Below are 10777 nucleotides of genomic sequence, written 5' to 3'. Positions count from 1 at the left end.
CAGAGGAGACTCCCGAGTCAGCTTCTCAGTGTTTCCAACTAGAAGCCCCACACAAGCCTTCTGCTGCCATGTCATTGGCCAGGAGTAGACACATGGTCCCAGAAGAGATGGAGAAGTAACAGGATGGGGTTTGGGAGGAACAAGTGGAATATTTGGAGTATCACTCCCTCTGTGACACCCAAGAACCAGCAATCTAGACTTCTGGAAAAACTTTTACACAGCCTCCAACAGATATGTACAAGGATGTTCCCAGCAACCTCATTTAGTAGAGTGAAAATTCTCCCTTTCCTGCACCCCACATGGCTCACAACTTCACTTTATGATCAATGGACATGTGTTGAGGAAGCAAATAAAAAAAAATGCCATAAGAGGGAATAGATTTTTTTTAAATGTGTCCTATTAAAATAACAGAGAATTAGATCTACACAAGAAACTCAATCTACACATATTGCATTAGTTTCCTGGGGCTGTTGTAATAAACAACCACAAACTAGGTGACTTAAAATAGCAGAAATGTATTCATTTCAGAAGCTTAATCAATCTATTTGGGTTTGTGAAGGCTAGAAGTCCAAAGTCAAGGCGTTAGCAGAGCTGGTTCTTTTTGGAGGTGCCTTCCTTGCTTCTCTTCCAGTTTGTGGTGGCTGCTGGCAATGAGTGACATTCCTGGGCTTGTCTCTGTGTTACTCCAAACTCTGCCTCAGTTTTCACATGGACTTTTCCTGTGCGTGTGTGTCTGTGTCTTTGTTCTTCTTCTTCTAAGGACACTGATCATTGGATTTAGGGCTCCAGTGGTTAATCCAGGATAATGTCATCTCAAGATCTTTAACTTAATTACATCTTTTTTTCCAAATAAGGTCATATCTATCATAACAAGGTCACATGTTTTGGGGATTAGGATAGCAGCATCTCTTTGTGGGTTACCATTCAAACCACAACAGGAGTAGATGTGAGTAGAGCCAATCTTGTGAGAAAAAAAATTAGAGTGAGGCTAACAATTTTGATCATTTCCATAAATTAAAAAAGATATTGGCTGTTTCTGGGGGAAGAACTGGGTGGCTGGGGTTGAGCGTGCAGTGGGGCTTGCTATCATGTATCCTTGTGTGCCTGTTGAATAAAAAAAAATTGATTGAGGTTATATAACAGACAATAAAATGAAAATATTCAATATTTATTAAATAGCAAAATACTTGATATTTAAATGAGTCAAAACTCATCATTCCAAAATCCCACATGTATGCACTAGCAAAGCCAACACCATAGCTATGATAGTGAACATTTTCATCACACTCAATGTGTCCTTGTGCCTCTTTGTCAGCCCCTCCCTCCACTTCACCCCAACCCCAGGCAGACAGCTGGAACAGAACACAGTGGCCTGTCCAAGTGTCTTTATTAATTGAACATCTTTAAGAAAGAAAGAGTGGTGCTTCCCCCCCATTTATTTATTCAATCATTTATACTGTATAAATGAACTCATTGGTATTTACTTAATTCTTTGAATCACAATATTCCTTTAAATCTCATGTCACATTCCATCATCTTCTACTAAAAACCTTCCAGAAGCTTCCTTTTATATTTGAGAGTAAAATCCAAATGCCTTGCTTACCTACAAGCCCCATACACTTATTACTTGCTTCCTGGTCCTTGTCTGTTTTCCTTGCTCATTCCTAGTCTGGCCCAGCTGGCCTTGTTGTGTCTCTGGTCTATTATGCTACCTTCACTCACCTGAAACTATTGTCTTTGTTGGAATATTCCTCCTCCTCACCTTCACAGGGCCCCTCAGTGCCCTAAGTAGCCTTCTTCCTTCCAACATGGAATGAGATAGAAATTTATTTCCTTGTTTATCATTTGTCTTTTTCACTGTTGTATCCACAGCTTTTAGAACATTGTAGGTGCTCAATAAATATTTGTTAAATAAATGAAAGCGAGGCTAAAAGAATAAGGATTAGATTATAATCACAATAGCTCGCATCTGAGGTTTGTATACAAGTGTCAGGTAGCCAGGGGCACTACACTGTAAGCTTTGGTTTCATCATGTGTAAAAAGAAGATATAAAAGGGCCAAGCTCCAAAACTTTTGCAATGATTAAATGAGCTAACACACACGCAGGTGATGCTCACAGCAGACATGCAACAACTATTATGATTACTATCATGTGTAAAACGGGCATAACAGTTACCTACTACAGAGAATTGTAAACTCAGTGTCTGGCACGTATATATCGCTATGTAAGCGATTAATGCTATCATCACTATCATCATCATCATCCCACTAAGCCGGCCTTCATCTAAAACATGTTTTAATCGAACCTCATCCCTTTTTTTTTTAATATCTTTTTCCTCCGTCCGCCCGGTGGCCCTTACGTATTCACCAGACCTCGACGCTGATGTCCTTAGGCTGGGGATTCAGGCCCTTCTGGACCACAGGCTCTATTCGCCCCGCCCACCGGCCTAAACCGCCCGAGGTCTCTATAGAAACCCACCAGCTACAGTGGGGCGTGACACCGACAAGATCGACAGGGGCCTGCGCCTATCGGGTCAAAGTCATCTTGGCGTGAGGCGCAAACCGGACCTCTGGTGTCTTACTTGAGGGAAGGCGGGAATACGTCGACAACCTCCGAGGCCGTACTGTATCTACCAATCAAGGGTCGATGTAGCTGTGATGGACAGGGATAGAGGGACGAGGCCTCAAATTCGGACTCTCACCCAACCGGCAGGCCGCAATACCGTGAAAGGGCCAATGAGGAGGCGGCGGGGGAGGGGCGAAGAGGCCGGTTGCTCCGGAAGTGGAGGGAGGGGATGAAAATGGCGCCCAGCTCGAAATCGGAGCGGAACAGCGGGGCTGGGAGCGGCGGTGGCGGCCCCGGGGGCGCCGGGGGGAAGCGGACAGCGGGGCGTCGGCGGGAGCACGTCCTCAAGCAGTTGGAGCGGGTGAAGGTGAGGCCCAGAGTCCTGGAGGATTGCGCCAGAGGGTGCGGAAGAGGGACGAGGGAGGCGGTGGGAGGGAGGGAGTTCGCGGGGTGAGGGGTTGTGGGCGGAGCCCCAGGGGAGGGGGTTGGAGGGAGGGAGTTGGGCGGCGCCCAGTGGAGAGGGCTTGGATGTAGGGGGCTCTCGCGGGGGCCTTGGATGGAGGGGTTGGAGGCGGGGCACCAGCGACGGGACTGGGATGGAGAGGACCTTACATGCAGCTGGAGGAGTAAAAGGAAAGGGGGCGATTCAGGGTCAGACTCTTCGAAACCCTGCTTCCGTGGCCCCTCCGTTATGGAGCCTTCTCGCCCCCATGGCAGAGCCCCTTCTGCTGGCTTTGCGCTTTGGTGTTCTCCCTGTCCTGTTCTTACTACCCAGTAGCTGGGAGTTTCTGTACCTGCTGCGGCCCCCTTACTGAATGGGAGGGAGCTCCCTGGAGAGGGCCTGGTCTTCCCCTTCAGACTGGGAGCCACCTGAAGAGGGTTTTTTTTTTCCTCACTTATCAAACTGTGTGCCAGGATCTCTCCCCCGTCAATTTGGGAGCTCTGAAAAGGCAGAGAGTTGTGAATCTGTGGTCGGGTCAGCACTGTGAATAGGGAGTGCGCCTTCTCTGTTAGGCAGGACCTGAGCTTCGTGAGGACAGGGCTGTGTCTCCTTTTGACTGGAGCTCCCTGGGCAGGAACAGTCTCCGCCCTTAGCCTGGGAGCTCCTTGCGTTGGACTATGGCTCCACCCTTAACTTGGAAGCTCTCTGGATGGGTATCAGGGTATGGAGTCTCCCTTGTCAGCCTGGGCCTTACTGACAAGGCTGTTCCATCAGACTATGATCTTGAGGGTTGAGCTGTCTCCCGCATTGACCAGGGAGCTCCCCGAGACAGGGCTATCCCTTTTCCACTAGACTGGATTTTCTTGAGGGCAGGACTGTGTATACCCCCTCAGACTGGGTGGCAGCCTTGATGTCCTTATCACCTAGCACCCAGCTTATGTCTGCCTGTCTCCCCAAATCCTTCCTTGGTGGAGTTTTTGGGGTGAAGGTGGCAGTTCAAAGGGGGCTAAGTTAATTGAGAAGGGGGGGTCAGGAAGGAATTGGAAGGCCACTGGTCTGCCCCACCCTTATGTCTGCCTCTGCTGGTCCCCAGCTGAGGCCAGGGCTGTCCCAAAGGGACTGAGCACTCTGTGTGTTGGCTAGTGGGTCAAGGACAGGTGAGTGCAGTTGGCCAAACTCCCATACCAGCCTCCTTAACAGTTGAGGACACCCACAGCTCAGTGTGCTGTGAGGCAGCCTTCAGGAAGGCAACCAAGTGGCTGGCCCAGTGTGGCCAGGGGTGACTAGGAACACTTCCAAGGAGGAAAGGGGGTGATGCCAGTGCTGGTCCTTAGAGTTTGGGACCTTGGGTAAGAGGGACCATGAGGCTGAAGAAGTGTGGGGCTGTGAGGGTAGCCTGGGTCCCTGGTGGAGAGGGAGGGTCAAGGGAAGTCCAGCCCATCCATCTTTCTTAGCTAATCCCACCTTCTAGAGCTTGGACCACCCTTGATTTTTATGGTTGGCAGGGAGTAGGCTTGCGTGTAGCACTGCTCTACCTTGGGTGAGGGGATGGGGGCACTGCACGTGGCCTCTGCCCAATGGTGCCTCAAGAGTCCTGACCGCCCCTTCCCTAGATCAGTGGGCAGCTCTCCCCTCGCCTCTTCCGGAAGCTGCCACCCAGAGTCTGTGTCTCCCTTAAGAGCATCGTGGACGAGGACTTCCTCTATGCAGGGTGAGGCTAAGGCCGGGCAGGGGGCAGCTGGGTAGGGTGGTGGGCTGACCCTGACCTGGCCCATCTGCCCTCTGCCCTGCCAGACATATCTTCCTGGGCTTTTCCAAGTGCGGCCGGTACGTTCTCTCCTACACCAGCAGCAGTGGGGACGACGACTTCTCCTTCTACATCTATCACCTGTACTGGTGGGAGTTCAACGTCCACAGCAAGCTCAAGCTGGTAGGGCCAGGCTCAGCACTCAACAGCGTGACCCCACCAGGTCATGCCACCCCTCTGAGCCTCAGGTTCCTTGAGGAGATAGTGTGCTCATTGGGAAATGGTCAAGGTTCTATGTTAGGTCAAACTACATGAAATTGTCATTTTTAGAGTGAAAATGGGTAAATAGCGGCAATTTACGTGGTTCAACTAAGCATATATAACCCATTGAATCTCAGACCCATTAGCTTTGTTATGACCAAGTGGGTTGCCACACTGGCTTTGGCCCTGACCTTGACTCCTTGAATCCCCACCCCGACACCAGGAGATGGGTGCTATTACCCCAGTTTTCATATAAGCTCAGCAAGGTAAATGGATTTTAGGTGGATGGGGCTTGGAACCAATGCGTTTGGCTGAGTCCCATCTGCTGGAGCAGGGCTCCTGTGGGCTTCATCCAGTCCAAGGCCCAGCCTTCCTGTTTCCCCTGTTCATGAGGGCTGCCTCCTCAGCCTGTCCTCAGGAAGGCAGAGGGGTGTGGGCTGGAGGCTGCTTGGGGCTCTCTGGCCTGAGACACTACCATGGGGCTGTTTCTGCCAGCTCAGTCCTGGCCTCAATTCCAGCCCAGCACTGTGCAGCCTCTGGTGGGCTCCTGCAGGCCCTGGCCCACTCTGACCAACACTGACCGATACTGTGCTGCTCAGGTCCGACAGGTGCGGCTCTTCCAGGATGAGGAGATCTATAGTGATCTGTACCTGACCGTGTGTGAGTGGCCCAGTGATGCATCCAAGGTCATCGTCTTTGGTTTCAAGTGAGGCTCAGGGATGAGGAGGCTGAGGGTAGGTAGGGGAGGGCACATGGGCCAAGCAGCTGAGGCTGTGCTGGCCCCCAGCACCCGCTCAGCCAATGGGATGCTTATGAACATGATGATGATGAGTGACGAGAACCACCGCGACATCTACATCAGCACGGTGGCTGTACCACCCCCAGGCCGCTGTGCCGCCTGCCAGGAAGCCAGTCGGGCCCATCCAGGTGAGGGGCTGGGGGACTTTGGAGCTCAGGCTGCCTGCCTCCCTACTCCAGGGTAGTGACTAAGCCCATGGGCATGTGTTGCTACAGGTGACCCTAGCGCACAGTGCCTGCGACACGGCTTCATGCTGCATACCAAGTACCAGGTGGTGTATCCCTTCCCCACTTTCCAGCCCGCCTTCCAGCTCAAGAAGGACCAGGTGGTACTGCTCAACACCAGCTACTCCTTGGTTGCTTGCGCTGTCTCAGTCCACTCGGCAGGTAGGCCCCAGGTCTGATGATAGTCTCAGCATTTGCTGTAAATCCTGCAAGGTCAGTCTTGTCACTACCCCATGTGACAAGAAGAGACAGACTTGGAGAGGTGCCTCATCCAAGATCACACAGCTACCAACTGGGAGTGGTGAGATCCAAACCCAGCCATGCCTCACCCCAGCACTGTCTGCTAGAACTTTCTGTGGGGCTAGGATGTTCCGTGTCTGTGTCCACTGCAGCTGCCACCAGTAGAAACATGAAAGTGGCTCATGTAACCAAGGAACTGAGTGTTTATTTCATTTTCGTTACATTTAGTTTAAAATCACATGTGGCCAGTGGCAGTCATGCTGGACCACACAGTACTGCCTTATCTTCAAAAGGAGAAACATTAGTTCAAAATTTTAGGGAGTGGTAAATGGACAGATGACCCTCTTACATCTTGGTAATCAGAGAACTGCCAGTGAAAACCAGAAGGTGATGTCCCTGAACAGAATGGCAAACATTAGGAAGCTGGATAATGCCACTTGTTGGTCATGCTGTGGAGCCCTGGGGGTTTCCCCCCACCTACTCCCAGGGCAACATGGCAACAGAGTGTGACTTAGGCCCAGCAGCCCTGCACCTGCACATGTCCAAGACTGTGGTGGTGGGAGCTGGGGGCCAGCTGGCGTTCATTCCTGGGGATGTGGGAGGCAGACTAGGGCAGATACTGCCCTCAGATCACCAGACCCAGTGGGAGCTCCAGCATCATGTCTAGGGAGGACGCCTTAAAGTTTGCAAATGCAAAAGAAACACAAGATCTATAACTGAATAACATGCATAAATATAAAATGTCTCAATTTCACAACAATGTAGTCAAATGAAAAGAAGTCCACTAACTGCAATAAGGGTTGTGCCTGGGGTGGGAAGGCCATGGGCATGAAGAGAGGACTGATTGTCCAAAACAACCCACAGGTGCACTCTCCCTTGTGCCTTTCCCTTCCCCCGCTTCTTCCCTCCAGGTGTGTTACCTTTACCTTTCTCCTAAGCTCCAAGGGCCCTTCTTTTGCTTCTGTAACTTGTTTCTTGAGCCTACACAGCCCAGTTGGCTCACTTCAATTACCTTTGTAACTTTCTAAATAAACTTTGTCTTAGAATTTGAAAAAATAAGAGAGCCCACAAACTAGCCAGGACCAGGGCACCTTGTGTCTGGACCCGACCCATTAGGGGCCTCCCACCCCTACCCTGGCCTCCTGAGCCCATGTGGGCAAGGCCCTGCCCCTCCCTGAGCTGTGATTCCCTAGTGAGCCTGGCCTGGATGGCCTGGCCCGTGCTCTCTGCCCTCTCAGCCATGGGTCCTGTTAAGAAGGACCACATCAGACAGGACTCAGCCATGTGCACCCAGCCCAGGGAAGGGGCCACTGTCACTGATACCTAATGCTCATCTCACTGGAGGAGGGTATGTATATACAGGAGGAAAGTTTTGACTTGGCCATTTTCATTTTCACCCCCCTAACCCCCAGAAGTGCCACCACTCTGCTGGTTAGGAGGGCTTTGGTAGACTCTAATTATCTCGTGGTGTGGCCTTGGATAAGTTTCTATGAACTGAGAGGAACACCCCCACCCCACCATTGCTTGTGGGGGCCCAAAGGAGGTGGGGCAGGTTGGGCACAGGGTCTGACCATGGTGCTGCTTAGTTCATGTAGTGTGGTGGGGCTTTCCATGCCGAGCCCACATTCCCTAGAAGAAGAGTGGCCCTAGTGAGGCAGAGACGGAGAGGCTGAGGATTCCCAGGCTTTGCCTGCACTGGTCTGGCTCACGTTGAGAAGGATGGTGTATAGTAAACTCACAAGTTTACTTGGCTTTTTTGTTTGTTTTTGATATGGCTTTTATCTGCTGTCACCATCAACTGTCAGTTCCCCAAAGGCAGGGGCTTTTTGTTTTGTTCACTGCCGTGTCCTGTGTCTGTTGCATACAGTAGATGCTCAGGAATAAGGTTAGAATGAATGTGTCCGTGTGTGTGCATATAAAAGGCCTTTTGCTCTTTTGGGTGTTTTGTACTGATCATTTAGCGTAGAATTTCTTAGAACTCCTCCAGGGTGGGAGAGTGCTGGACTTAAGTTCTTTTATTGACACCGCTGCCCCTGCACCTATATCTTTTTTTATATTCCAGGTGATAGCAGCTTCTGCCAAATCCTGTATGACCACACCACCTATCCCCCAGCCCCGCCCAGTCCCCCTGGGCCCCAGAGCCTAGAGGTGCCCCCAGCACTCCCCAGCCTCTGCCCTGAGGTGGCCCCAGCCTATCCCTCTGGGGTCCCTGAGCCCTCACCCGCCATCGCCAAAGCCAAGGAGTTTGTAGCCGACATCTTCCGCAGGGCCAAAGAGGCCAAGGGTGGGACCTCAGAGGAAGCCCGGCCACCCTCTTGCACGGGGCCCTCAGGCAGCTGCTGCCGTCCATCCTCTGAGCCTCTAGCTCCAGGTGGAGAGGTGGCACCCCGGGACAGCCCCCCTGCAGCAGAGGAGCCAGTACCTGAACCTGGCTATGTCAACTACACCAAGCTGTATTATGTGCTAGGGTCCGGCGAAGGGACAGAGCCAGAGGATGGTGAGCAGGGAACCTGCCAAGCAGGCAGGGCCCCGGGCATGGGAGGCTAGCCTGGAGTGGACCTCAGGCCTCCTACTGCCCTCACCCGTACTTCCTGCCCCCTCAGAGTTTGAGGATGACAAGATCTCCCTGCCCTTTGTGGTGACCGATCTCCGTGGCCGAAGTCTGAGGCCCATGCGGGAGCGAGCTGCTGTTCAGGTAGGTAAGGGTGGCGGACAGGACAAGGGGCAGACCCAGCAGACCTGCTGGGGTGGTAGCTGGCACAGTCCTCCCCTGTCCCTCTACTCACTGCCCACAGGGTCAGTACCTGACAGTGGAGCAGCTCACGCTGGACTTCGAGTATGTCATCAATGAAGTCATCCGCCATGATGCCACCTGGGGCCACCAGTTCTGTTCCTTCAGTGACTATGACATCGTCATCCTGGAGGTGGGCCCAGGGGTGGAACAAAGTGGGTTCTGGGTCTCTCTGCTTTGGGGGTCACCTCAGTAGCTGTCCCCACCCATCCCTCACCCTAGGTCTGCCCAGAAACCAACCAGGTCCTGATCAACATTGGCCTGCTGCTTCTGGCCTTCCCATCCCCAACTGAGGAAGGCCAGCTCCGGTGAGTGGAGGGGAACCCTGCCATTGCCCAGCAGGATGCCACACTCAGACCTTCAGTGTAGGGGGCAGGGGGTTGTGAGAAGGTTCCCCCTGCCCCCGACTTGGATCAGGTGCTCCATTACTGTTCCAAAGACAAAAAAGCCCCTTGGGGCAGCCTAGGTTCCAGCTCTGTTCCCCAACCCCCTGCAGACCAAAGACCTATCACACCAGCCTCAAGGTGGCATGGGACCTCAATACGGGCATCTTCGTGACAGTCAATGTGGGTGACCTCACTGAGGTCAAAGGGCAGACCAGGTAAGGCTGGGTTGGGGCCAGGGCCCAGGGTGGGTGGCCAGAGCGATGAGTGCCCTTGCCCTCTTGCCCTCAGCGGCAGTGTCTGGAGCTCATACCGCAAGAGCTGTGTGGACATGGTCATGAAGTGGCTGGTGCCTGAGAGCAGCGGCCGCTACGTCAACAGGATGACTAATGAGGCACTGCACAAAGGTGGGCCCTATAACCTAATGACCGTAGGACAGAGCTCGTTTTCCCAGCGCCAGACCAGGCCCAGAGCAGACAAGAGACTCCGGTGTTGACGAGTGGAAGAGCATGCTGGCTATGCTAGTGGATGCTGTGGAACTGGGGTGAGGGGAGGGTAGCCTAGCCAGGCCATGCCTGGGGGCCAGCTCAGAGAGGGCCTAGCAGGTATGGCACCAAGAGACCCCCAGCCAGCTGCTCATTCATTCAGCAGACATTTATTGGGTGGCTATAGGTGGGAGACAGATAACACAGCAGGGTCCCTGCCTTCCAGAACCTTCTGGGCCCAAATTAGGTCTGGGAAAGAGGCAGGCCTCTCCCACAACTGGGTGTACAGTAGAGATTCCATGGTCTGTCCCAACCCTTCCCCACAGGGTGCTCACTGAAGGTTCTGGCAGACAGCGAGCGATACACATGGATTGTGCTGTGAGGGTCTGGCTGTCCTGGACATTGACTCCAACTACCTCCGTGGCCTGGGGGCTGGCCGCCCTCCTGGCAGCCTCTTGGCCAGCCGGCCGCCCAACAACCGCCACTAATGTTAGGCTGTGGGAAGAGGGCTGGGCAGGGCAGCCCCTGGTGGCCTCAGAGTCTGGATGCTTCTTATTTATGCCTATTTAAGTTGGGAAGGGGCAGAGGGAGGGAGTCCCCTGTCCCTCCAGTGTCAAGTGCCCCCCTTCATCCTGAACTGGGCATGGGCCATTGCTCCTTGTGTATTTCCCCCCTTCCCAGGCTACAGGTGTGGACATTGCCCCCCTGGGAGGCTGAATAGACCCTGATTCCTGCCCCAGGCCTCCCCACCCGAGGTGGCAAACATCGTGGCCATCCCCTCCCCCATTACTCCTCTTCATGTAATAAATGTTTTATTTCTGAACCTCGCTGAGTTCTCT

At 53.0% G+C, this 10777-nt stretch overlaps 1 protein-coding gene across 1 annotated transcript; it reads left to right on the top strand.

The window, feature by feature from the left end:
* Positions 1–2778: 2778 nt before the first annotated feature.
* Positions 2779–10761, top strand: DCAF15 (DDB1 and CUL4 associated factor 15). Its single transcript, XM_028520088.2, has 13 exons — positions 2779–2933; positions 4622–4719; positions 4803–4938; positions 5616–5722; positions 5804–5943; positions 6031–6201; positions 8342–8776; positions 8883–8974; positions 9075–9203; positions 9293–9378; positions 9567–9671; positions 9745–9860; positions 10265–10761. Exons 1-13 carry the CDS (start codon positions 2796–2798, stop codon positions 10318–10320), a joined length of 1809 nt encoding a protein of 602 aa, XP_028375889.1. The 5' UTR covers positions 2779–2795; the 3' UTR covers positions 10321–10761.
* The last annotated feature ends 16 nt before the right edge of the window (positions 10762–10777 follow it).

The sequence above is a fragment of the Phyllostomus discolor genome, chromosome 8 (genome assembly GCF_004126475.2).
Source record: "Phyllostomus discolor isolate MPI-MPIP mPhyDis1 chromosome 8, mPhyDis1.pri.v3, whole genome shotgun sequence".
In the NCBI taxonomy this organism is placed as follows: domain Eukaryota; kingdom Metazoa; phylum Chordata; class Mammalia; order Chiroptera; family Phyllostomidae; genus Phyllostomus; species Phyllostomus discolor.
Note: the sequence above shows the minus strand (reverse complement) of the source record. Positions and strands in the feature narration are given on the sequence as shown.

Coding starts and splice junctions, on each gene's coding strand:
- DCAF15 (XM_028520088.2), top strand. CDS start 2,796: ATGAAAATGGCGCCCAGCTCGAAATCGGAGCGGAACAGCGGGGCTGGG. Junction 9,379..9,566: donor ACTGAGGAAGGCCAGCTCCG/GTGAGTGGAGGG, acceptor AACCCCCTGCAG/ACCAAAGACCTATCACACCA. Junction 9,672..9,744: donor GAGGTCAAAGGGCAGACCAG/GTAAGGCTGGGT, acceptor TCTTGCCCTCAG/CGGCAGTGTCTGGAGCTCAT.